This window comes from Camponotus floridanus, unplaced genomic scaffold (assembly GCF_003227725.1).
Source record: "Camponotus floridanus strain SB8 unplaced genomic scaffold, Cflo_v7.5 scaffold1, whole genome shotgun sequence".
Taxonomy (NCBI): Eukaryota; Metazoa; Arthropoda; class Insecta; order Hymenoptera; family Formicidae; genus Camponotus; species Camponotus floridanus.
Genome location: NW_020229214.1, coordinates 7,278,770 through 7,306,118, shown reverse-complemented (window position 1 = coordinate 7,306,118; position 27,349 = coordinate 7,278,770). Strand labels below are relative to the sequence as shown.

Here is a 27,349-nt window from a genome sequence, read left to right as displayed (position 1 = left end):
AGTATTTAATTAGTAGTTAGTACACAGTAAAACATAAAATGTTAATTATAACATTTTTTACATGTCCCAGAAAGTCCACTCTAAATTTTAAGTTAAAATAACTCATTCGTTGCATGTTACTTATTTGACAAACTTAAAATGTTGAATAATTAACATGATACTTTACATTTATTTCTGTTATTGTGATTTTAAGTGTAATGTAAAATTAACATACAAATTAATTAAAAGTTACATGAAAAAATAGTTACAATAATTCGTAAGAATTGTTGTAGGACATTAACATATAATAGTAATTATTTTGACTTTAATTATTTGTAATAGAAACATTTGATTTTAGTAAATTTGATTATTTTGTATGTTAAAGTTAAGGATTATTTCAAAATTCACTTTAACACTTCCTAGAATGTTAAACTAACTTTGAGACATGTTGATTATTTAAAATGATTATGTTAAAAATAACTCAAAATAATATTCCATTTCTAAAAGACATATACAAAGTGTTAAGTTATAAAATTGACATAAATGTACTACATGAAAATGTTATAAAAATAATAACATATCAGTTGTATGTTAATTTTACATTAAAGTACTAATTAAAACGTGGTAACACAAGAAAATTTTAACATATGGACTCACAATTTTTTACTGTGTACATACATTTAAATTAGTAGTTATTGTATACTTAAAAAATATATTGAATTTTTACATAACTTTTTATTTTAAGAAATTTTATAAAATATATCCAGGATATATAAATAATTTACAGTTGTCACATTTGGAAAATCATGAAGCACTCTATAATTGTAGTGGAAATAGATGCTCTCGCTTTTTCTTTGATTATTTCTCCGCGCGTTAAATCGCTGTAGACCAAGTATTAATATCATTATTGCCAACAAAAAGTTCCACGAGGTATATATGGGAGCAATTGAATTATCTTTTATCCAATCTAATCGACCAATTAAAGTCCTTTTACGACCGGTATGGCAAGACCCGCGATATATACGCTCGAATCAAGATGCACACGATCTTAATTGCGTAAGTGCTCGTCGAGGCGCGAAACAAATTTTACTCTTTTATTTTCTACATACTCTCAACACAAATTGCTCTTTAAATTTTTTTCTATCTATCAATGTAGCGAACGATGTCATCACTATAAATCGTGTTCATTTATAAAATAAGAATCTTTCTTGATTATAATTTATATCGAGATTTAACTGCCAACTTATTTAATAACAATTTTATTAGAGAAGAAATAATATGATTCTCTGCAAACGAGATACAAGCAAGGAATTTTTCACTCGCTTATTCCGTTCCATCTGATCGACGCGCACTCTGATAATGCGCTTTCAACAGAGTCGATTCATTTAAGTAAATTTAGGAGTTAAATCACTTATAATAACCATCGCTAATAATCAGATAATTCTACTTAACCCATACTTATTGCTTCCGAATCATTAGTCCAGTCCTTAATTACGCGATTTTCCTCCCCGAAGCTGTTCGGCTGTGAACTATGTTTTTTTAATCGTTCTCTCTTTCGCTACATTATAACGACCGTATATAGTCTCTTATTATTTTCACACATTATCGGAGGCTGTTTTATATTTTAACCAATGTGATAAATTGCCCGCATCATGAGAGAAGCTCGCGATCGCTTCGCTGGACGTAGTGCAAAAGAAACGTTAAATCACCCGGTAATAACCGTCACTAATCGCCGAGTAATATTACTACTTGCACGCCGCTGCACTCTCGAATCACGACTCTATCCATCCGCTCGATCTTAATTGCATAAGACTTTGCCGAGCGCATCTCGCGCGCGATCCGCGTGATTCTCCATCCAGCGAATGCCCGTATCTTGCGGACATCGATCTCCTTTTATTCGCGACACCGTCGTACGACATTAAATAGCGAATCGACGCCACGTCGCAGAAATAAGATGGTAAATGCTCCCGATGGAAAATAATCTCGACGATTCAACGAATGTTAAATGATCTGCTAAATGTTTACTTTACACGTCACACTGCTCCAAAAGTTTTTATTTTCACATATGTTGTAGAGGATACATTCCTAAGTAATACACCGTTTGAATTTTGTGACGCTCTCTCTTCGTTCCTGAGATATGCAATTTTGAAATTTCATAATTTCATGTCATTCTTTCATTATATCCTATTTATGTGTTCACATTTTTTGTTTACATTTGCTCAACACGGTTTGATATTATATTTTCGTTGCGTGTTTATATTTTTTTGTTTACGTTTGCTCGTTGTGACTTCCATGTCGCTAAGAATTTAGTACAATTTAATACAATTTAAAAATATCACAAATGTATGTGTACACGCACGCGCGCGCGCGGGGGGGGGGGTGCGAGGGGGCCTACGATCCCCCCTTCCACAACCACCTCGCCGGTAGGCAAGGTGGACCTCACTTTACAACTTACGTACATATATCCATTGTAATTGAGCTCTTCGCAATGGATCTGTTCTTTTTAGCTGTACTGCTGGACTAGTGCAATAAGTTAGAAAGAGACAAACATACTTTCTTTCACTCTAACTAATTACACTAGTGCAGCAGTGCAGCTAAAAAAAACAGGTGTGTCCCTACCGGCGGGGTGGTTGTGGGAGGGGGGCCGAAGGCACCCCTCGCGTGTGTGTGTGTGTGTCCCTATATTTTTTCTTGAACATACATGATGTCGTAAAATTATATTCTATTCTTGAAACTTTTTTTGTTAATAACTATTTAATAAATAACAATAAAATCTTCTGAAAGCTATTCAGAAAGATGACCTCGGGAAATGTAAACACAAAAATATAAACATATAAAAAATAACGAAACGATAATACAAATAAGTATGAAACTTCAAAATTGCATATCTCAGGAACGAAGGAAGAGCGCCACAAAGTTCAAATGGTGTATTGCTTAGGAATGTATCCTCTACAACATATCTGAAAATAAAAATTTTTCGAGCTGTGTGACGTAAGGTAAACATTTACCAAAGATCCCTCGAGATTCGTTTTGAAAAAAAGAGATACGCGCCACTAATTGGTAGAATCTCTGTCAAGCGATGTAGATTTTTTTTCCTACTCGAATCGCGCTCGAGGGTAGTAAGACGCGGTTGAGGTCGCAGCCGACGTAAGAGGCGGTTGACCCCTCGGCGGAGCCGTCGACTTCTTTTCCAGCGGGCGTCGCGCCTACGTCTACGTTTTCGATTTTGCAGTTGCGAGAATGATGTATCGCGGCGGTGGAATCTCCGGAACAGAGCTTGACGCCTCGGACTGGTTTTGAACCAGTTTAATAGCGCCTCTCCCGAGCGTTTTGATACGAGTGCTTCGGGCGAGACCGCATTACTTTCTAAGTATCTGACGCGCCGCGATCGCGGTGTTTGTGGCCAATTTATGCGAGAAGCGCAATAAGTACAATAAACCGCCAGAGACGGAGATAGAGAGACAGAGAGAGAGAGAGAGAGAGAGAGAGAGAGAGAGAGAGAGAGAGAGAGAGAGAGAGAAGACAAATGCGTCGGCTCGGCAGACCACAAAATGCTATTTCCCATGTTTATTGTCGGACCCGGATCGATAATATACGTAAAATTACACAGAGATTATTACATGACTGGTACGGAGGCGTAACGAGAGAGAAACAATGCAGATAGATGTTTCAGAAAGCGCCATTATTTAAAAAATTTTTTTATTTATTACTAATTTAGTTTAAAGGAACAAGAGAAATATTTTTTACATGTACATCTTTTATAGACGTATATTTTTTTCCTATATTAATTTCGATTTACGAAAGGGAAGGTATTTTTGTACTTTCTGCAGTATTTGTTAAAGTGAACACAAAATATAATAATTGGATAAGTGTCTTGTTCGTTCTATTATATTTTAAATAATTGACAATATTTCATGATCGACTACAAAATCCGAACAACTCGGAATAGATTTTTCCTCTCGAAAGCACGTGGCAGAGCTCGTTAGAATGATGATGGAACGTAAACGGAGATCCTCGAAGCACCGATTGACGAGTATCTTGTTAAACGTATCCACGTCGAAGACTAACGATCCGCTCGATTGCGAATCTTGAGATTATTGCTGACGTACGCAAACGCACTCTGTTTCCTACAGATGTACAATTAAAATTGCATTCTATTGTACGTATATACAGTGTCTGAAAATGGAAAAAAATTATTATATAATTACAACAAAAAGGGCTAACGATTTATCATTAAAGTAAATATATTAGTAATATAAATCTTTCAGATTATAGAAAATAAGTACAAAAATCCTGGCAATGTCACGCATATAGATCTTCTGCAGATTTTTATTATTTTAAGACTTAATATTATTTATTAAAATATATTAATATATACAGGGTGTATCTGAAATGGTGTACCTTTAGGAGCATATTCTAGAGGTCAAAATAAGATTTTTTTCTTAACATGGGTTCGCAAATAAACTCCCCTCTGAGCTAGAGGTCCCTAAAGTTTGGGGAAAAAATTGAAAATTGGCTGTATTATGGATTGCCTTATTATTTGACTTTGGTTTTGACGTTATCTATCACCCTCTCTTGAGAGAAAAATAAATCTGCGTTGCGGGTGTTTAATCAATTTTACACATTTTCGAATTTTAGCTCGAAGGGGAGTTTATTTGCGGATCTATGTTTATAAGAAAAAAAAGTCTTATACCTCTGGAATTCGCTCCTAAAATTTAATGCATCATTTCAGATATACCCTGTATTTTAATGAAAAAAAAGAAGACGCCATGTCTCTCGAAATGATTCGCATTGATAAAAACATTTGTCGAAATATTTCGGTCGCTTTATAAGCAATATACATCAAATATAAAATGACGTGCATTGCAAATTGAACGACAGGATGCACTTTCGAGCCGATAAATTTGCACGATCAGGACCGGTTTAAATGCATTCTTATAAAATTTCCCATTCCATCTTTCCGATTGAAACCCTTTATACGTGACACAGAGACAGACGAAAGCCCTCGGGTTATCCAGGACGAATTGCTCGTAAGGAGACTCGGAATGCTCGACATTGCATCCCTTTTTTTTTTGCAGATACAGCAATCGTCGACAACAATAAAGATTCAATGAGAAATGATCGGGCCCTACATGAGCTCAAGTTTAATGTCTTTATAATTGCGGTTTTCTCGTTGCGCTTTCGAACGAAACGAGACACGATAATCGGCGTTTTCTTGCCTCGCTGTCTGGATCGGCTCTCCAGCCTGTAAAACATTGCAATTGCAACGAAAGGGAAAACTCCCGAGAGCTTGTTTTCTTGTCGTTAACTATCTCAATGACGTGTTAAAAGCGGCTTTCATAATAGCTTTCATAATAGCTCAATAAAGTTTCGACGATTTTTTTTCACGACACACAGGTCTTTAGCGTTGCTTAATATATTTCAACTCGTCGCATCATTCGAAAGAATGGTCCTGTCTATCTACACACATGTTGAAATAAAATTTGTTATAAAATTTACCGTGTGTTACGCAGTAAAAATCATCCCTCACAAAGATTATTCTAGCTAGTATCAAGAGCCATATTTATCTTATGCAATAATTAATATTTGATAATGGGATCCAAATTTGCTAGAAGATATTACTAGAATTTGCAGTTATAAATTCTGCGTGTAAGTCATGTTCAAATACAAAAAAGTAGCGATAACGTGTTGTTGTTGCTTTTAGAAATTTACCTGCATCAGCAAAACATTTTTTTGAGCGTGTAATGTATTTTAATAAACGTGCCGATATTTCTTAATTGCTGCTCGACATGAATGATGTTCGCGAATAATTTTATCTCTTATAATTATACGTTAGCCTTCTTTAATCACGACCACTTTATATACGATCAGCAAGAATCAGAATATTTGCATAAAAGCGCGAATAAAATTTTAAACAAATTTAGGATGATTAAGGCTTATCGTTCTTAATTTACATCATTAATTTATGTCGTTTAATATAGAAGTAATAAAATGGAGCAATATATCGTGCATTTATTTTACATGTGCATTTTTATTTCATTTATTGCCATAGGATATTATTATCGCTTTCTTTTTATTAAGCCTAAGTTTTTTAATTTTTTAATGTTCGACTTCTCCTTAGCACGAGCTTTATAAAAGATATATAGGATTATTTCACATAAGAATTTTAACGCGTAACTTAACTTTTAATAATAGAACGTTGTTGAAAGGTGTATGTATCATAATAAACGACATAAAAATAGATGGTATATTTCCGCGCGTATCGTTCCTGAAATAACGCGCACAGATTGAAAGTATAGTATTAGCCGTTATTCTTTCATTTTTACGCTCTCGCTCTTTTTAGACGTTCCGACTCAGGAAGGGCATAAAGCGACCAGTTTTCTTTCCTTTCGAGAAGAATTTCTCTTAGTCTTCTTAGTCTCTACTCAAGAAACTCGCGCTATTATTTTATACATATCTTTTCATTCGCTTCAAACTTTCCGAGATTCTCTACCGAGGCTTATGGAATACTTAAAGTTCTTCTTTATTATTATTGTTCCTTTATGCTGTAATATTTATATATTACGAGCATATTACAGATTTGAAACGATGAAATATAATAAGCATGAGGCAAAATTATCGGAAACTTTAGATTATATCGTGTCGGAAAATGAAACATACACAATAAAAAATAAAAGGTTAATTTTAACATTTTTCACATGTCCTAGAAAATCCACTCTAAATTTTAAGTTAAACACTCATTCGTCGTATGTTACTTATTGACAAACTAAATGTTAAATAATTGACACGATACTTAACATTTATTTTTGTTACTGTGACTTTAAGTTAATGTAAAATTAACATACAAATTAATTAAAAATTACATGAAAAAATAGTTACAATAATCCGTAAAAAATATTGAGGACATTAACGTATAATAGTAATTATTTAAACTTAAATTATTTGTAATAGGAACATTTGATTTTAATAAATTTAATTATTTTTGTATGTCAAAGTTCAAAATTGTTTAAATATTCACTTTAACTTTTCTTAGAATGTTAAACTGATTTTGACATGTTGATTGTTTAAAATGATTATGTTAAAAAATACTCAAAATAATATTCCATTTCTAAGAGACGTATATAAAGTGTTAAGTTATAAAGGTGACATAAATGTAACGCATGAAAACATAAAAATAATAACATATAGGTTGTATGTTAATTTTACATTGAAGTATTAATTAAAACGTAACACAAGAAAATTTTAACATATGGACGCACAGTTTTTTTACTGTGTAAAAAAGGGAATTATTTCGCGACACTTGCAAGGCTTGGGAATTTATACGGAAAATTGTGCTCGACGATCACGGCGAGGCGGAAAATTGTCTGTTGCGTTTTCCTCGTTGTATTTTTAAGCATTCGTGCATTCGCAAATTTCCATTATCGCGAAAACGGACAATATTCTGTCCGATTGTAACCTATACCCTGTGGCGAGAAGCATAATTTCCGCTCTTGCAAAAAAACTCGCAGAATCGCGCGCACACCACAATGGCGGAATTTTACAATTTTACTCCGTCCTTAACAAAGTTATCGGTGATCTTGGAGGGAAGTTTCTCTCGTGGCATTTTCTTAATTCTTCCCAACTTTGGCCTCTCTTATTCAGCATCGCTCTATTGTTTCGCGAGCCGCGCCTTTTATTCCGCCTATTTGGATACTCTCGCGAAGCACACCAAGTCAGTAACCCTTTTCCTAATTACGTTTCCGATTCTCGAGTTGTTGAGTTGTATAATTATCGCGAGATAACAGAGTCGTTGTTCAATTACGAGAGCAGTAGCAACTAGAGCTTTACAAAATAAAACAATCTCCTCGTTTAAGTACTAGTTCTTCGCACATTGAGAGAAACTTCGAAACGTAATACAAGTGATATTTATGTTAATGTCAATTGCCGACTTTGGCAATGCGTAAAAGTAATTAAAAAATCCGCAAAACGAAAAGTTCAAAGGAAAAAGAAAAAAAAAACATTAACCGGTTTGTGCAACATTAAGACTCCGTTAATTATTACGGCAGAAATTAATATCGCGTGCTAATGAATATAAATATAATATTGATTATGAATTACGAATGAAATGCAATGAGTTGTCCGACAATAGCTCTATTATGCTTTCCGCATAAGCTCGTTGATTAACAAAATTCTGATGTCGTCGAAGCGAACAAACCATTAATTTCTCTTTAACAGAGAAAGAGAGACTCGTAAGGCTGTTATTTTTAGCAGTATAGCTGTTATTTCATCACCTACCTTGATAATTACAAAATAACAATCCAGGTAGTTTTTGTGAAACTATTGACAATCAATGCGAAAAGTCTTTACCGTTTATCCAATTAATAGTTAGTCCAATTAATAATCTTTATTTTCCCCTCATTTATCATGTACATGTGCGGTTTTACAAATGTCTTTATCGAATATCTCCATCAACAATCTCTCTCTCTTGTTATACAAAACGTCTGTCGTTGTTTATTTATCGCTGTTATTTTTTTTTATTAATATAATAAATTAATTTATTACTATTCTTTAATAAATCCTTTATTATTGATACGAGCTATACTATCATCGTTCTTTTTTATATTCCGAAGTGCCCGTTTCGGCTAATAACGGTGAAGAAGTAACGAGCTTAATCCACCGTAGCAGCGATAAACTATCGTCGATCCTCGACGCAAGAAGACCACCTCCCTTCTTGCTCGACAACCTTTTGCCTCGGCTTTCCCATTGGCCTCTGCTCCCTTTCACCACCTATACACGGATGGCACGAGCGAATCGTCTCATTAGTCGAGGCCTTATATGGCGCTCAATTAAGATTTTTGTCGATGGTAGGAAGGTAAATCCATATCCCTAATGAACACAAGTTGGTGATCCTATGGAAAGAGAGACTTTACAGATACGGAGAAAGTTGAGTAGCGCATTCATACCCTGTTCTAGTTTTATTCCCCCCGATCGGTATACAATATACAGATTCTGTGTGTGTGTGTCTATAAAATATTTAGATAGGATAGATTGTTCTACAATTCACATAAGAAAATACATTCACGCAAAATATTATTGCAGAGTTTTTATATTTTATATTTTGTTTCTAAAATATATAGATTAATAAAAATATCTTATATGTAAGATATCTCCTTTTTTTATAATTATAATTTTATTTTAATTTGTTTGAATATGTGAAAGAGTGATATTTTTGACAGTAACAAATATATATACAGAGTGTATCTGATGCACTAAATTTTAGGAGCGTATTCTAGAGGTCAAAATAAGACTTTTTTTCCTATTAACATGGGTCCGCAAATGAACCCCCCTTCGAACTGAGAGAGGCTTTTAAAGTTTAGGGAAAAAATTGAAAATTGACTGTATTTGAGAAAAAAAAGGTTTTGACGTTACCTATCACCCTCTCTTGAGAGATAAATAAATTTGCGTTGCGAGTGTTTGATCAATTTTCCACATTTTCGAATTTTAGCTCGGAAAAGAGTCCGTTTGCAGATCCATGTTCATAAGAAAAAAGTCTACGCTCCTAAAGTTTAGTGCATCATTTCAGATACACCCTGTATATACATATATTATTTAATAAAATAAGAAAATTTATAAATTTATAAAAATAAATATTTAATGAATATATTTTGTTAATAAAAACGTATAATTATCGCGCTGCGAATAATAACAAGTGCAGTTGTCCTTTGTTACAATCTTCACTCTAGAGCATTAGTTATAATTAACATCTGGTCAAGTTTAGCAATCGACCGTGTATTCATAATGTGTCTACTCTATGCGATTCGCAATCCCGTGATTCCTCGTGTTTCCATCACAGAACCGTGTAAAGTCCAAGAACCATGACCGGCTTAAATTCCATTGTCAATGTCTCGTGACGGTAATCCGAAGACGAAGTTTATCTTGCTGCGCTATACATTATACGACAGAATATGCTCTTTGAAAGATTAAAAACATTAACTAAATTTATTACAAATATCCAATATCTTTTCCCTTCTACACTATCAATTTTCCAATATCTATTCACTTCTATAATATTATACTTTGCATATTATAAAAAAATTAATATATCTTCAGTGATTAAAAATACTTATATTTGTAAAATAACATTTATTTTTTTTCACAATTTTATATTTTACTCTATTCTCTCTCTCTCTCTCTCATTTCTCACACGTTTTATATTTCAAATTATAAAAATTATTTAAGTTGAGTTATTGCGTAGCATATTGCAATCGTCCCCAAATAAAAATTTTCATAATTCAAAATTAAATAAAATAGTATTCAATACATTTAATAATAAAAATCAATTTTATCATTGTAATCGACGCTTTATTTCTTCTTCTTTTTTTTTTAATAGATTACTGAGTTTGTACGAATCCTTTATTTATTAAAAATATTTATATTTTAAAAATACTTAAAATACTTATATTTCTAATAAAAAATACTTATATTTATAAAGTAACATTTATTTTTTTTCACAATTTTATATTTTACTCTCTTCTCTATCTCTTGTTTCTCACGCGTTTTATATTTCAAATTATAAAAATTATTTAAATTGAATTATTGCGTAGCATATTGCAAACGTTTCCAAATAAAAATTTTCATAATTCGAAATTAAATAAAATAATATTTAATACATTTAATAATAAAAACCAATTTTATCATTGTAACCGACGCTCTATTTCTTCTTTCCTTTTTTTTTAAATAGATTACTGAGTTTGTACAAATCCTCGATCCGTATTTTATAAGCCTCACTCGATAGTCGAGATTGCACGTTTTCCGGGACACGTTAACCCCGGGACACAAAAGCATCTGTCTCTAACAATTATTCGAGGACATGATACTAGTTTTCCCTTTTTCCTGCCATGAAATCATCCCAGATGCGTGTGTATGTGTGTATATGTACAGCCATGTGCATAGCCATATAGTGGAAAAGCAATTGGTATGTTTGATCTATCGTCGTCTCTCCCGTTCACTGTCAGCCTCCTCACCAATCTCAAACTGTCGATTGCCATTCCTACCCTCTCCTTGTGTGCCGCGTTTCCGCCATAATATATATACCCGGAACGATTTATTGACTGAGGTACTAATATGTACGTACACACTTGGGTATAGTACATGTAGGTACCAACCGATGTAAAGACGTCGTTTCACTCTATTCCGAATAATGGATGAAGGGAGAAAGCGGAAATATCGCGATCCGTGTTCGTCTCTGTCTGCTTCCCGCCTCCCCTCTCTCCTCCCTCCTCTGTTTTCGTAATGAAACGGGCACACTGTAAAAAATAAAATGTTAATTATAACATTTTTTAACATGTCGCACAAAGTCCACTCTAAATTTTAAGTTAAAAAAATAACTCAATCGTCGTATGTTACTTATTGACAAACTAAAAATGTTAAATGATCGACACAATACTTTACATTTGTTATTATGACTTTAAGTGTAATGTAAAAATAACATACAAATTAATTAAAAATTATATGAAAAAATAGTTGCAATAACTCGTAAGAAATGTTGAGGACATTAACATATAATTATTTTAACTCAATTATTTTAACTTAATTTATAATATTAAATTTAAAATATTTTAAGTAATTATTTAAACTTAAATTATTTGTAATAGAAACATTTGATTTTAATAAATTTGATTATTTTTGGATGTCAAAGTTCAAGATTATTTCAAGATTCACTTTAACTTTTCTTAGAATGTTAAACTGACTTTGGATTATATCGTGTCGGAAAATGAAACATACACAGTAAAAAATAAAATGTTAATTATAACATTTTTCACATGTCCCATAAAGTCTACTCTAAATTTTAAGTTAAGCAAAAATAACTTATTCGTCGTATGTTACTTATTGACAAATTAAAAATGTTAAATGATCGACACGATACTTAACATTTATTTTTGTTATTGTGACTTTAAGTATAATGTAAAAATAACATACAAATTAATTAAAAATTACATGAAAAAATAGTTACAATAACTCGTAAGAAATGTTGAAGATATTAACATATAATAGTCATTATTTTAACTTAAATTATTTGTAATAGAAATATTTGATTTTAATAAATTTAATTATTTTTTTATGTCAAAGTTCAAGATTATTTGAAGATTCACTTTAACACTTCCTAGAATGTTAAACTGACTTTGAGACATGTTGATTGTTTAAAATAATTATATTAAAAATACTCATAATAATATTCCATTTCTAAGAGACGTATACAAAGTGTTTAGTTATAAAGTTGACATAAATGTAACGCATGAAAACGTTATAAAAATAATAACATATAAGTTGTATGTTAATTTTACATTAAAGTACTAATCAAAATGTGATAACGCAAGAAAATTTGAACATATGGACGCACAATTTTTTATCGTGTCCCGACGATTAACGAAACGTCTATGAACGTGGAAATTGATGAACGTTCTATACGTGGCGCTTATTACTTGTTGAGCGTCCTAATATATTATAAATTATGCGTCATCCGTCAGGAAACTTCGCATTTTGCTTCCCATCTCGACCGCGCGTTTGTGCGGAAAACCCGATCGATCATCGCGCACTGTCTTGTTCTAATTTCGCTAGTATACGTTTGACTCGACGGCTTCGATCTAATTACGAGACCGAAGGAACATATTGTTAATCAGCTTTAGAGATGAGTGCGGTTCTCCGCTTTCAAGCGCAGTTTTCCGCAGTCTTCGCGTATATTCTAATTATAATTGAAGAGCTTACTTTTTCTTACGAACTGTCTCAAGTTCCAAAGCTTTCCGAGATATAAAAGACACTTTTGGCCAAAGTTTTTCAAGTATGATTTTAAGGCGGTTTTAATTGCGTGAGAAGTGGGATATTTTACAAAATACAAGAAAGCAGAAAAGCGTGTAAATAACGTTAGAAGATTCGTAAATATTCACACAGATACATTTTTTAAATATATAAATCATAAATTTTAGCAAATTCATCAATCTTTCCGTTCATTCTTATTTTCGCCACTAGATACATTAAGTTAGGATAGTAACAAGTAAAAAAAATTTTTGTTTTTAATTTTTCTAAATTTTTTTTGTTATTGTTGTAAAGTACTTGAAGCCATTTAACTTTTAATTTGAAACATTTTTTTCTATCTCTTATAGTTCCTGAAATATTCATCTCGAAAGAAAAAAACCGATTTTTTTCAAAAGGGTATTTTAAAAAATACGTGTCCCTTATTTTTGTCTAGAAAACAACATATTAAAAGCTCATTAAAATCGGAGGGGGATACTTCCGTGCTTATATCCTTGTGAGTGTCCGCCCGAAAGCATCATTTACCTATCTCGATACAGCTTAATTCCTGGTGACATCGGGAATTGATCACAAATTAGCTGCCGAGCTGCAGCTTCTCTTATCTCCTCTTCTCTTCTTCTCCTTCTCCTCTCTCTCTCTCTCTTCTCACCGTTATATGTATCGGCCAACATTTCATCGGTTTAACGCACACTTCATTCCCAACAACTCCATGCAACTCGGAAAAGTTAAATGCCGATATCGCGCTAATTAAGAAGTGTAAAATTAATAATGTCCATATGTTAAACGAGAAAAAATATTTTTGTGTTTTTTTCTCGCTGTACACATTCTTCTACGAGTCGCAAAATCTTGCGAAAGTACGAGCGATAGTTAGTCACCGCGATTTGAATATTCATAGGGAAGGGGGATTGTTGAGGTGTGCGCGTCTCGTCGTCCCTCGGTAGAGGTTTATATTCATGAAAAGTCTGAAAAGCTTCGGTGAACATTACGCAATTTTAATACGTCGCTTCAAAAGAAAGAGGGAAAGCGATGACTCTTGAGCGAACGAGGTGAATTCTCTCTGCCTGCGGCTTTGCTCCACAAATCCGTATTATAAATTAATGTGAACGCATGGTTATTATTATACATTGTTCATTTCGGAATCAACATTATCTCTACACTGGGAGGAAGAAATAGTTGTAATTATCATAAATTATAATTTCCTTTGGCGGGAATTATATTTAAGATTATTATTATCAATCATTGCCATAAGATCATTATTATAGTAGTGATTAAGATAATTAAGATAATAGAAGATTTACTATAATCGTTATTATAGTAAGTGATAACTAAGATAAAAATAGAGTTTTTATTTCTGTGCAATATGTAGTCCTATATATCTGCGGTATATATCCTTTTTTAGTGTATAACAGATTCATTTTATAAAAGGAATGTAAAAAGTATGCTTTTTTTCGCGAGTATTTTATGAAAAATTTTACATATGAGATATATAATACATATTTGTATTTCGAATCATATTTGGACGAGTCAATAGCAAAATTGCGAGGAAAACAACATTGAAAGGAAGCAAGGAATAAATACCATTATATAACAACAAAGCCTCTCTGTGAAAATATGATGGTACAGCTGACAGATTTCATCTCGAGCTTTATCGTGTTTAGTATAAAAAAAGCGCACGTTAAAAATCGTTCGTCCATATTACGTCATCTCGAGGAATTATTTTCGGGAGTTATTTATAGAAAGAAAGAGCGAGAGAACGCGCGTATTTACCACGGAGAGATAAGCTGATTTTTATTAAAAGCCATTCCCCATTTCTGTCGATAAAAAATTCACTCGACATCTTTTATCAGAATTTCCATTCAATTAAACGCTCATTTTGCTCTTTCATCGCCACTCCGTTCGTTAACCGAGATAGGAACGTTAATAGAGAGAGAGCGTAATCGCAAAAAAAGCCATGTCCGATGTTATTTTCACCGACTCCTAATTTCGCTCCTCTGCTTTCTTTCTTCCATCGACGCAGTACGTCTTTGTGGTGATGGCGGTGCTCGTCCTGGAGGCCGGAGTCGGCGCTCTGGCGCGTCTCTACGAGGAACAAGTCGGCCCTGAGTTGAAGATGAACTTGAACCGCACCTTCCTCGAGAACTATTCCGTACGATCTCGAGAAACCGCGGCCATCGACCAGATGCAGAAAGAAGTAAGTACGAGACCCATCCGGAGGAAATTCTTATTTCATTTCTCAAACTGGAGCTATATACACAGAAAAAAAATAAGTGTCAAATCAAAACTTATACTAAAACTTAAACTAACACGTTCATCGTTTCGTATATACGCAACAATTTATAATTTTCTTAGAAGAATTTAATAATGTTAAATTTTAACAATATTATAGTCTTATTTTAATATTGTAATTCTCATCTCAAGAATATATAATTATTTATTCTATTTTAAGAAAATTATAATTTTTGATTTAAAAATATTATTTTCTATCTAACATTGTTTCTTTTCCATTCAAGAAAATTAAATCTTAAATCATAAAAATATATTTTTCTTGATTAAACTATATAAAATAACTTCATTCAAGTAAACAATTATTAACGCAATTATATTTTTCTTAATTATATTTTTCTTAAATTAACGCAATATAATCTCATTTCAAGATTTCCACGTTAAAACTAAATATATTTTCAAAACAAGAATATTCTTTTTCTGTACACAGAACAAAATAAGTGTCAACTCAAAACTTGTATACTTAAACTAACACGTTCATTGTTTCGCAACAATTTATAATCTTCTTAGAAGAATTTAATAATTTTAAATTTCAACAATATTATAGGTTTATTTCAATATTTCAATTGTCACCTCAAGAATATATAATTATTTAATTCTACTTTAAGAAAATTATAATCTTTGATTTAAAAATATTATTTTCTATCTAACATTGTTTCTTTTCCATTCAAGAAAATTAAATCTTAAATCATAAGAATATATTTTTCTTGATTAAACTATATAAAATGGCTTCATTCAAGTAAACAATTATTAACGCAATTACATTTTTCTTAAATTAACGCAATATAATTTTATTTCAAGATTTCCATGTTAAAACTAAATTTATTTTCAAAACAAGAATGTCCTTTTTTTCTGCGTACTAGCAAGGACGGTGTCGAACAATTGTGAGCAAAATAAAAGCACGATAGCACGTCAACGACGGCTCCTCGATATCGGTTTCTCCTCATTATCATTTTTATATTCCCGAGCTGTTATATTCGTGCCCTCTACGAGCTCGGAATAACGTTCTCGATGGCCTTTCGCGTTGCAATGCGCCATCATACGCTACATACGCAATATGATACCGACGTTGAGTGTTTGCTGAAAACGTTTCGTATAGCTTGTCAATGCGTAATACGATCGTCGTCGACAAATAGAGGGTGTCCTAGAATCAGCAAGTGCCGAGTCCCTTTAATCACAGAGAGATTCTCAGGGTTGGAATTCTCGAATGATTTATATTCTTCTTACAATTAACACGAAAAGACGCGATGTAATTTATAATTTAAATTAGTATTCTCGTAATTTTTGTGTATCGTAGATTTTTGTATATTTTCTCGATTATAGCCGAGCCATTTCGAAGTTACTCGACGTTAATTTACGTACGCTCTGATCGACATGGCACGATGGGTGGTTTTTGGGCTCGCGATATCACACATGGCAGCGCTCTTATTTATGTTCCCGTCGACGACAGCACACATTCTCTCTATCTTCTTCTCTTACGACGACCCTGCTATAATAAATTATCGTTATCGCGTCGCGAAACGCAGTTTCCGCCCATTCGCTATAAATCGATTAGCATCGCGGTGAATTCGCATTTTTATCCCATACTTTCGCGGAACGTCTCCGTTTTACGCGATTTCATCTCCATCAAATGTATTTACGCATTTCGCAAGGATTCTCCAAACGTAGATTTACGCTCGGATTGAAATTGTTATAATCGCAGGCTCAAGTTGCTCATTATATTCGCGGGATTAAATCGAGCTGGGAGACTTAAGCCAACGGCGCGCATATACACTCTATATAATGGGGCCTACAGATATAGGCTCCATGGGAAGTTTCCGTCGAAATTAATCGTATCTGCCGCCTAAATCCGTTTTATGTCGAGCGCGATATCTTGATTTCGGATCGGACTTGTAAGCACACGCGGCGCGATCCATGGTGTCGATAATGGACCGGGAGTTAAGTCGCTCTCCCGCGCAATGCCATTGACCTGATAAATCGAATCCCTCTTTCCCCCCCTCGCTCTCCCTCCATCTTTCGAAAATTTCATCCTTCCATCGTGGATTCCATTGATTGTCCGAGGATTTTCGTTTCCATTTCTTCGCGTCGATTCGGAGTGTTCGACACCCTTAAACCCTCGTCCATCGAAATTGGCGAGAAGCCGTCGGGCAAGCGGAAGAAATTCAGGATCCGCATTTTATCTATATACACGGGGGAATCTCTATATACGTGTACAAGCATTTCATTTCGTTCGGGAAATCGAGTTTTACCGCGACAGCGCGCTTGTCGGGAATATTTAAGGCGGTTCCGCAAACGGAAATAAATATTTCCGCGTACGCGCACGTGCTACGCGTGAATATACACTCTCGCGAGGGTCTTTCGACGCATTTTTTACTCGGTCCTTACGAAAGATTTATTGTACATTTGTTCCTTTAATTTTATTCTCTCATCATCTCCTCTACGCAGAAAAAAAATAAGTGTCAAATCAAAACTTATATATTTATAAATTAACGCGTTCATTGTTTCGTACATACGCGACAATTTATAATCTTCTTAGAAGAATTTAATAATTTTAAATTTCAACAATATTATAGGTTTATTTTAATACTGTAATTGTCACCTCAAGAATATATAATTATTTAATTCTACCTTAAGAAAATTATAATCTTTGATTTAAAAGTGTTATTTTCTATCTAATATTGTTTCTTTTCTATTCAAGAAAATTAAATTTTAAATCATAAGAATATATTTTTCTCGATTGAACTATATAAAATGGCTTCATTCAAGTAAGCAATTATTCAAGCAATTATATTTTTCTTTAATTAACGCAATATAATCTCATTTCAAGATTTCCATGTTAAAATTAAATAATTTCCAAAACGAAAATGTCCTTTTTTCTGTGTAACGCGATTATTCCTTAAACTCACAGAAAAAAATAAGTGTCAAATCAAAACTTATATATTTAAACTAACGCGTTCATTGTTTCGTATATACGCGACAATTTATAATCTTCTTAGAAGAATTTAATAATTTTAAATTTCAACAATATTATAGGCTTATTTTAATATTGCAGTTGTCACCTCAAGAATATATAATTATTTAATTCTATCTTAAGAAAATTATAATCTTTGATTTAAAAATGTTATTTTCTATCGAACGTTGTTTCTTTTCTATTCAAGAAAATTAAATCTTAAATCATAAGAATATATTTTTCTCGATTGAACTATATAAAATGGCTTCATTCAAGTAAGCAATTATTCAAGCAATTATATTTTTCTTTAATTAACGCAATATAATCTTATTTCAAGATTTCCATGTTAAAACTAAATATATTTTCAAAATGAGAATGTCCTTTTTTCTGTGTATCTTTGCTTTTAATCTCAACTCATTTATCATTAACCCTTTCGTACCTCCGGGACATATATGTCCCATCTACGAAAAAATTCATAACTTTTAAACAAATAATCCTATCGACTTCTACCTTGGCTTTAGAGAAGAAGGTTCAAGTTATATGTAAAAAAAAATCGTGCACTTTGAAATGTAATATTTACAGTACAATATAATTATCTAAACTTTGCAAAAAATCAAATTTTTAGAGAATGAAGATTAACCGCATATTAATTGAAAAATAAAATTTATAATTAGCGCATAAATTTTATGCGCTAATTATAAATTTAAAGTTTTATTTAAATGTGATTACAACTTTATTATGATAAATATTATAATAATTTATATGTGTAATCAAAGTAAGACGACGCGACAGATGCGCGGCTTGCGAAAAAAAAAATGTATAACAACGCTATGAGTCGAACGTGTATGTGTATATTCAGGAAAAAACATTATATATATTTTTAAAAAATCAAAATAAAATCAAAGCTAATATTTTAAATATATTTAAGCTTTTCATTATCGCTATCTTAAATCTGCCATTTTGAATGTAAATTTTGATGGTAAATTTGGAATCAGCACCCCCGAAAACCTGTAAAACTATCTTCATATGAAACACATCTCTTTTGGGAAAGCCGAAGGTACGAAAGGGTTAATAAAGTCGCAACGACATTCTGTTTCGGTGTAAACCATATTCTTCTTGAATAAAAAGAAAAATATGATACAATTTTCTTAAAAAACCGGCGAAAGATTGCGCGTATCACGCTTTCTATACGCGGTTCTTATGACAACTTTTTTTCCACGTTTGCACGCTTGATATAAATATACGTAAATATGTGCATGTTTACACTCGTGTGTAAATGTATTCTTTTACCTCTCGCAGTTTCTTTGATCCTCGCTCTCCTCTTTTTTCCAATACCGTACTCAAAAGCAGTACTCGGGGCATTCGTTTCAGAGGACGATGAATAATTGAAAGCGGTTATATAGTCGTGGTACAGCAACAAATGTTGTTGTACCGCAGATGTATTTCCCAGTTTATATAGAGGGGTTTCGAGTATCCCTGAAATTTTAAAGAAAGATCATTTACCAAAGTCGTATCGCTCGTAATAGTATCTTTCCTCCAAAAATGGAACAGCGTTGAATCAAGAATACTCCCTGGAGCTATACATCTGTAGCCAATCCGCGCTTCCAGTGCATATATAGGGTGTCCCAGAGCGCTATATACAAGCGCTTGTAAGGAGGTAGAATGCAGTAAACTGAATAGAAAAGTCTTATATCGTTTTACGATTTTCGCAATAATAACAGAAATATTAAATATTACAATCGAATGAGAAACGCTTAACCATTCGAGCTATAATACGGTTCACCGTGTTACAATTTTTGCAACAATAACAGAAATATTAAATATTAAAATTAGACGAAAGAAAGGAGCGCTCCTTTCATTTGTCCAATTTTAATATTTAATATTTCTGTTATTATTGCGAAAATTGTAAAATAGTATAGGACTTCTGTTCAGTTTACTGGTCTCTACCTCCTTACAAATGCTTGTATATAGTGGGATCAAGGACCTGTATATCAGGGACACTCTGTATATATACAGGGTGTATCTGAAATGATGCACTAAACTTTAGGAGCGTATTCTAGAGATCAAAATAAGACTTCTTTTTTCTTATGAATATGGGTCCGCAAATGAACCTCTCTCCGAGCTAAATTTTGAAAATGTGTGAAATTAATCCGTAACGCAAATCTATTTATTTCTCAAGTGAGGATGATAGGTAACATCAAAACCTTTTTTTCTGAAATACAACCAATTTTTAATCTTTTCCCTAAACTTTAGGGGCCTCTAACTCGGAAAAAGTTCATAGGAAAAAGTCTTATTTTGACCTCTAGAATACTCTCCTAAAGTTTAGTGCATCATTTCAGATACAGGGTGTCCCAGTTAATTTCCGTCATCTTTTAAAGACAGCTTTCTGGGATCATCTGAAGACGATTTTTCCTCCACGAAAATGTCAAGACACTAATAATTTTCGAATTATAAGTAATTGGAAATAAGGGGTTTTAAACTAAACTTTGTAGAAATAAAATATTAACAAAACCACATTCTTTGATTAATTTTAAATAGAGTTTACTTTAGTTGAGTTTTAATTTAAGACTTAATTGCAAAGATATATGATGACAAAAATCGGGAACATACAAAAAATGATGGTCTTCATTGACATCTTCGCTGAGGAAAAATTGTCTTCAAATGATCCCAGGAATCTGTCTTTGAAAGATGACGGAAGATAACTAGGACATCCTGTATATATATATATATATATATATATATGTATGTATGCATGGTCAAAGAGGATTCGAATGCGTAGACGAGATTCGTCTTGACCTGCATGTGTAAAGGAACCTGTAGAAATCGTGTTTATCGCGTTTATATCTAATAGTTTCGGCGTGCGATGAATCCCGCCGGATTACGTGCCCGCATTAAAGTTACCATTTAACTTGCTCCCGCCGAAAGAGGTTTCTCACCTCCATTAATCTGCCTCTTTCCATCCTTCCTCGATCCCCTCTCCTCCCTCAATGACTCCCCGCTGTATAACGTGTTATCGTTATTATCGCGCGCGTGCGTCTATTATCGTTGTTATCGCTTCTATCATCTCGTCGCTTATCGTCTCCTTTCTTATCCTCGTGTATTTTATTGCACAGATCGAGAAACGGAACTGGAGAATGAGAAAGATGTCACTAACAAGTTAATGCAGTTTGAGAATTGTATTTTTATATCCTCCTAGAAATTTTTTAAGAAATCAGAATAATGTTTTTTGAATAAATAAAATTTGATAATTTAAAAAAATTTAAACTTGGAATTTATTTTTAAATGTCTCGCAAAAAAGTTTATAAATTATTGAGTCATTTTTTTCCATTTTCGATATAATTGAAGTTTCCTTGGTATCAAAGTGGCTGAAACAAACGTTAAACTTTCATAAAGCAAGCGACCAAATTTGCTTGGTTTCTTACTCGATATGTATTATCGCGAAAGACATTATTATTGGAATTTGCAGTTCAAATGCTGCGGTGCCTTGAGATTTGAAGACTGGGTTATGAGCGAGTGGCATAAAGACGAGGAAGTCCTTAGGAACGGTAGCGTTGTACCTGACAGCTGCTGCAAGACGCCGACGTTACTTTGCGGGAAAAGGGATCATCCCTCCAATATACAATACACGGTATGTTTGCCACGGCTTCGCTAGAGTTTCTCTAGCTTTCCACGACTTTCCACGATTATCAAACGCGATATTAAGCTGAATTGAATACCACGCGTTCGATATATTCCTTTTAAAGTGGACTTGTAACTTTGGATATACAGGGTGTCCCAGACCACCCATATATCCCTTTTAAAATGAAAATAAATGGCTTTTATCAAAAATCGCGAACAATTTTTAAGTAAATCGGATACGCTCTATCAAATGGTGATATTTTCAACTTTTGATTCCGACCGGAAATACGCCATTCGGATCGGAAGTTGAATTTTTTTAAGGGAACATGGTACTTTTTATTACAAATTCGAATTGTACGTGAAAAAATAAGAAACTTTTGTATCAAGCGTTTTTTTTGGAAGTGCCTCTGTCAATCTTAAAATTGACCTTGAAAGTTCATCACAGTTACTTTTAAGGTCAATTTTAAGATTGACAGAGGCACTTTAAAAAAAAACGCTTGATACAAAAGTTTCTTATTTTTTCACATACAATTCGAATCTTTAATAAAAAGTACCATGTTCCCCTAAAAAAATTCAACTTCCGATCCGAATGATGTATTTCCGGTCGGAATCAAAAGTTGAAAATATCACCATTTGATAGAGCGTATCCGATTTACTTAAAAATTGTTCGCGATTTTTTATAAAAACCATTTACTTTCATTTTAAAAGGGGTGGTCTGGAACATCCTGTGTAATGTATGTATTGTCGTAAAGTGACAAAGAGCCAAAAGTCGCATTTATGATTCGCGCGTTTGTACTTTTGACTTCGCGTAAGAGTCGGCACAGTTCGTTAAGACAAATATCGCCTTGCGGAAATTGAGCTTTCGCCCAAATAAAGCACCTTTTACATCTGCTTGAATCCCCGCTAAATCTAATTTTGTTTACCTAGGGCTGCATTTACAAGTTCCTGGAAACGACGAAGGACCATCTGATAATCCTGGGCGCCGTCGGGCTCGGCCTGTCGGTCCTCGAGCTCTTCGGCATCGTTCTCGGTTCCTGCCTCTACATCAAGCTCAGGCACGACTTCGATGACTGAGAATTGCTTCATTGCCCCGAGGGCAATAATAACGGCCAGTCGTGGTGCAGATACATGCAGAACAACTCGGAGTCCGTTTGATCGTCGGAGTAGGGGCGGAAGGACGCGCGATTATAGTCGCGGGAACGTTCGGATGAAAGGGAACCGTCCTCGACAACGGACCCTTATTTGCGACTCCCTCCCCCCCTCTCTATACTCTCGGAAAGATATCAATAAGTGAAATTCGAGGTAGCGAATAAGAAGCGATGCCGTTTTCGTCGTCTCGCTTCTCGCGACTGAGCAAAATGAAGAATTCGAAGAGGAAGAGTGAAAGTTCAAAGATAAAAGAAAAATCGTGTTTAAAGATCGATTCAACGTCCTGGATCGCTATCACTAGAAGAGAAAGATACTTTTCTCATCATTGAATACGATTGTGCATCGAAGTTTAATTTCAAATTCGTCCATTGTCGACGATCTTAAATTAATTTCTCGAATGCCATTACGAAATACAAGAAAAGTGTAGATTTTTAAAGTCAGTCGATTTTATTCGCATCTTCCATGTAATTTGTAATGGTATCTACTTTATCGTATGAAATTTCGGAATTTCTATCAGCCCGGGGAGCAATATCGATAAATTTAAAGTTGACTGTAGTGTTTTCTGAAGCAGCGTTTCTCTACGCAAGTAATTACAAAGACAATTTTGATAAACGACCATGTGTGGACAGCCGGTATGTGCACGCTGGACCGGTTAAAATTATCTCGACAATTGTTCACGATCGATACGGAGCTAATCGAGACTGCGTAACTCACGATTGTAGCTGTTGCTGTCAATGGTGTTTGACTATATTTTCTGTGTGTGACATTTTCTTTCGGATGATGACACACGAACTTGAATTCTTTTTTATAACGCAATCGTCAGTCGTGACGTTAAAAATATAATCTCTTAAAAAAAAATCTCTCCGAGCGTAAAATATTTTTCGAGCTCGGCGAGCTCTCGCGAAAGCGCCGAACTTCATATACTGCCATTGCGAATTTGCATAATATTTAATTGCAATCTATTAAAAATCGATTAAAGCGCATCGCAATAGAAGCTGAAAAAGACGAAAAAGAAATTCTCCTGCGTAAGGAAAAAATTAACACGACTGTCTGACTTTTCCCGCGCAACAATAAGATCTGATTCAATCGAGTAATGTCAATTTTCCTACGATCGAATCGCATCGTCATCGAGTTTATTTACATCTTACTCCTTTTTGTCTCTTGCTCGTCGAAGAATAAATAATCGGGTAACCATTTGTTATAAACTCGATGATGGATCGTGATTCGTATCTCCGACAGCGAGGACAAGTCTAAAATCGACTTAGACATCGGATAGAACTGCAAACAGTGCCTTGATGATATTGTTAAGCTCAGAGATATTTTAGAATACGCGTATAAAGAGCGTTGTGGCGATGTAAATTTGTTCAAAGAAAAACCAGGCGAAACGAAGAAGGGAGAGAGAGAGCTTAGAATCGTGTAACAAATTTCACAAACGGCATGTATATATTTATCTGTTGCTTCGCAATGAGTACAAGCCTTTGCACATTATTTATAATAAACGCTTCCTTTCTCGTACAAACGCGCCGCTCGAATCCGCAATCGCAAACAATTTCCGAAAATACACGCATTTTATAACGATTGTCATCGCACGCGCATTTCTCTCTATCGCGTATATCCTGTTATAGATTTTGATATATGAATTATTTGGCAGTCAATTATTGACAATTATACATTCTTGCAATTGCGGATCCGCCGAGGTCGCCCGCTCGAGAAAGTCCAAACATATTTTACTATTGTACCATTAAGTCATATTATTTGAATCTTAACATATACACGCACATGTATATATATGTATATGTGTGTGTGTATATTGTCATATATATTATTGTCCTCTTTGCTATCATGTATACGTGTATTATCGATTAGTATCTAGAAAAACTTTATACATATTGTACATATCAAACACTATTCTGTTACGAATAAATGTTTAAATCGTACCTTTTCTCCGAGATTTACCGATGCATTTTCTGCATCTGGATCGACTCGGTAAGTATTACTTTCGGGTAAATAAGTAATTATTCTATCAGATTTGTATTTCAATGTATTTTACGATAACGAGTCTAGTATAATCGTGCGGAAGAACTTTGGACAGGTTTGCGTGTGTTGTTTGACAATGAAAATTATTTTTGTCGAACGTCATCTAGGAGATTCCGTATCGCTTGCTGCATACTGCTTCATCGATTCGAGATGCATCAGTAGCATGTCGTCTCGCGTTCCAAGAGCAACAAATAGCCAAGCAAAAACCGCGAGAAGATCTTTCGACATTGTTATCTTCTGCCAGCCCTGTAATTCTTCGAGTAAAGTTTCTTGTGCTGTATTCTGGAAAATTTATAGATACAGATACAAATTGAAAATTTTCTACGGACAGTTTTGTGCCGGTTAATTAAGTCGTCGCAAAATATGCTTACGTTTGGCCACGTGGTTTCGTTGATATTACGATAATGTATTAGAGCTAACTGATCGTCGATCTTTAACGATGCTTGGTGAAAGCTAAATGTTAGTAGATAAAGCGGAATAGCGATCGCGGTTTTCGCATGATCCATGTAGATTTCACGTAAATGATCCATATCAAGTCGCGCCAGATCGAATCTGGAATCATAAAAATTTCCTCTAAAATTGACAATACCTAAACACGAACGTTAAATTACAGAAAGTATTTTTTTCAGCATCGAGCATACTTATCGAAGATGGAAATGACGCAGAGAGCGATTAAAAAGGAAAATATATTTGTATAGACCTCGGAAAAAGCGGAATAATTCGATATGAATTCCATCGAAGTGTTGAAAAAAATATGAATCTGCAAATCGATAAAGCACAAATGATATGTGAAGTGAATATCGCGGTTTGCGTTAGAAAATTTACCTTGGAAAATCTTTGCGCTTAAAAAGAAAGTGCTTTACCATAATGAAATGCAAGAGTGCCATTCCGCCCAAGAGACCCTGATAAACAAGTCCCGTGCACTTCCAAAATTTCTGGCCCGTGATAGCCACTTTTATAAGCGCGTGTATTCGAGTCTCCGCGGAATCACGATTCTTTCCTTCCTCTGTTACACGTGGCGTATCATCTCTCAAAGCACGTCTCGATCCGGTAATTTTCACGGCGCTAAAGCCACTCCTGCCTTGAATATAAATGGTGTCTGTAGTCAATTCCGGAAGTGGTACAGGTTCCTCGTACTTTGTGCGTGCATTTTCTTGAGCCTTCTTCAAGATTTCCGTGATAGGTACTTCATTATCGTCCGCTTGCATAGAAAATTATTAATTTTAAATTTCACTATTGCATGGCAAATATTAAAATTTCACATTAGCACATTTAATATAACGCGCGGACGTAAGATACATCCTTTTTAAAAGATATATAAGATGATATACATTTACCTCGGAGAATAGTATTTTTTCGCGATTTATCACTGTAATTATCATCTCTGTAATGTTTTGTAGAAGAAGATCCGGTGTCGATATGTTCGCGATTTGTCGTGCGAGGTCGTTCCTTAAGCTTTCGTTTTTCGATCCGTTTACTGCGTTTCCTTCTTCTTCCCTCGAGAGATCTCGATGTATTTCTTTCTTCACTTTCGTGAATGTTAGAATAACACGCTTTTCCATGAACATGTGTCTCGGTTCTATGAGACTTATTACTATTACTCTTAACATCCGGAGAATAAGAGACAGTTTCAGTATCTTCGGTGTTGTCTTGCTTCCCGAAAAAACTCTATGTTGAATGGAGAATTCAATGGCAATGCATTTTTTTTTATTTATACAAATATGTGACTTTTTTTTAAATTTGGCGTTATATAAATGAGGCGACAACTAGAGGTTCATCAAATTGATAATATAATATTGCTGTATTTCGACAGCAAAAGACAGATATTACAAATGTAAATTCGGAATTAATCATTTATTAATTTGTAATGAAATTATTACAATAGATTATTATTAATTAATAAAATATAATTTATTATTTATAATTATATTATGTATAAAATTAAATTCATTAATTATGAAGGCATTACAGGATTTAAAAAATTTTGGCTTCATAAATAATACAAACTGTTTTGATTTCCCGGTTGTAGGGTCGGCCGGAATCTTCTGAGCTGGTCCATCGTTTTTGCGGTTTATTACCGCGTTTCACGTAGCTGTCATTATCTACAGCGTGAACGGAAGGATCGTCCTCACTGTCATTCTGCTCGAATGGTACATCGGTCGTCGTAGGTCTTCGTTCACAGAAAGCTCGATTTCCACGTGCCATTTTAGATCCCGATGCATCACTCATTCAACTGCCTTCCTATTGCTTTGTATTATTTCGCAATCAGTTTCGCACACAAGTCCTTTAAAATTTCTTCGTAAAGTATTTGCGCAATACTTATTTATGAATGATTGCATTAAGAATTTTTTTAAACGTGTTTAAAACAATTCAATTTTTTATAACTATCCACTCCGCGACTGTTTTGGATCGTTCAGGTTCAGGTTCAGACTTCTGTCACGACGCGTCCGTAGTAACGCTTTGTTGTGCTTATAAAGCTCTGTGGAGACCAGCTCGAAAAATCAATGCAGCAAAGTTATCAATGAGAAATTATCGAAAATTTCA

General features: G+C 33.9%; 2 protein-coding genes across 4 annotated transcripts in view; one reads left to right on the top strand and one right to left on the bottom strand.

Moving 5' to 3' along the window:
• LOC105257628 (CD151 antigen) overlaps positions 1 to 24,039 on the top strand; it is a 129,495-nt gene extending 105,456 nt beyond the window's left edge. For all 3 annotated transcript variants that reach the window (XM_025415457.1, XM_025415397.1, XM_011268381.3), the window contains 3 exons: positions 14,786 to 14,959; positions 21,468 to 21,629; positions 22,547 to 24,039. In XM_025415457.1, the coding sequence (XP_025271242.1) occupies positions 14,786 to 14,959; positions 21,468 to 21,629; positions 22,547 to 22,693 (483 nt within the window). In that variant the 3' untranslated portion in view covers positions 22,694 to 24,039. The remainder of the gene's footprint in view (positions 1 to 14,785; positions 14,960 to 21,467; positions 21,630 to 22,546) is intronic.
• Positions 24,040 to 24,447: 408 nt separating this feature from the next.
• On the bottom strand, positions 24,448 to 27,240 carry LOC105257629. The gene is made up of 6 exons (XM_011268382.3): positions 26,813 to 27,240; positions 26,143 to 26,473; positions 25,669 to 26,006; positions 25,447 to 25,565; positions 25,177 to 25,357; positions 24,448 to 25,087 (listed from the first exon to the last, which is right to left on the bottom strand). The coding sequence occupies exons 1-6, from the start codon at positions 27,032 to 27,034 to the stop codon at positions 24,905 to 24,907; spliced, it is 1,374 nt and encodes a 457-aa protein (XP_011266684.1). The 5' UTR covers positions 27,035 to 27,240; the 3' UTR covers positions 24,448 to 24,904.
• Between the last annotated feature and the right edge of the window lie 109 nt (positions 27,241 to 27,349).

Bases quoted from the DNA above. Each gene is read 5' to 3' on its own strand.
- LOC105257629 (XM_011268382.3), bottom strand. From the start codon at position 27,034: ATGAGTGATGCATCGGGATCTAAAATGGCACGTGGAAATCGAGCTTTC. The intron at 26,007-26,142 runs GTAAATGTATAT...TTTCTATGCAAG, and splicing joins AAAAAATACTATTCTCCGAG to CGGACGATAATGAAGTACCT. The intron at 25,358-25,446 runs GTATGCTCGATG...TTATGATTCCAG, and splicing joins GTCATTTCCATCTTCGATAA to ATTCGATCTGGCGCGACTTG.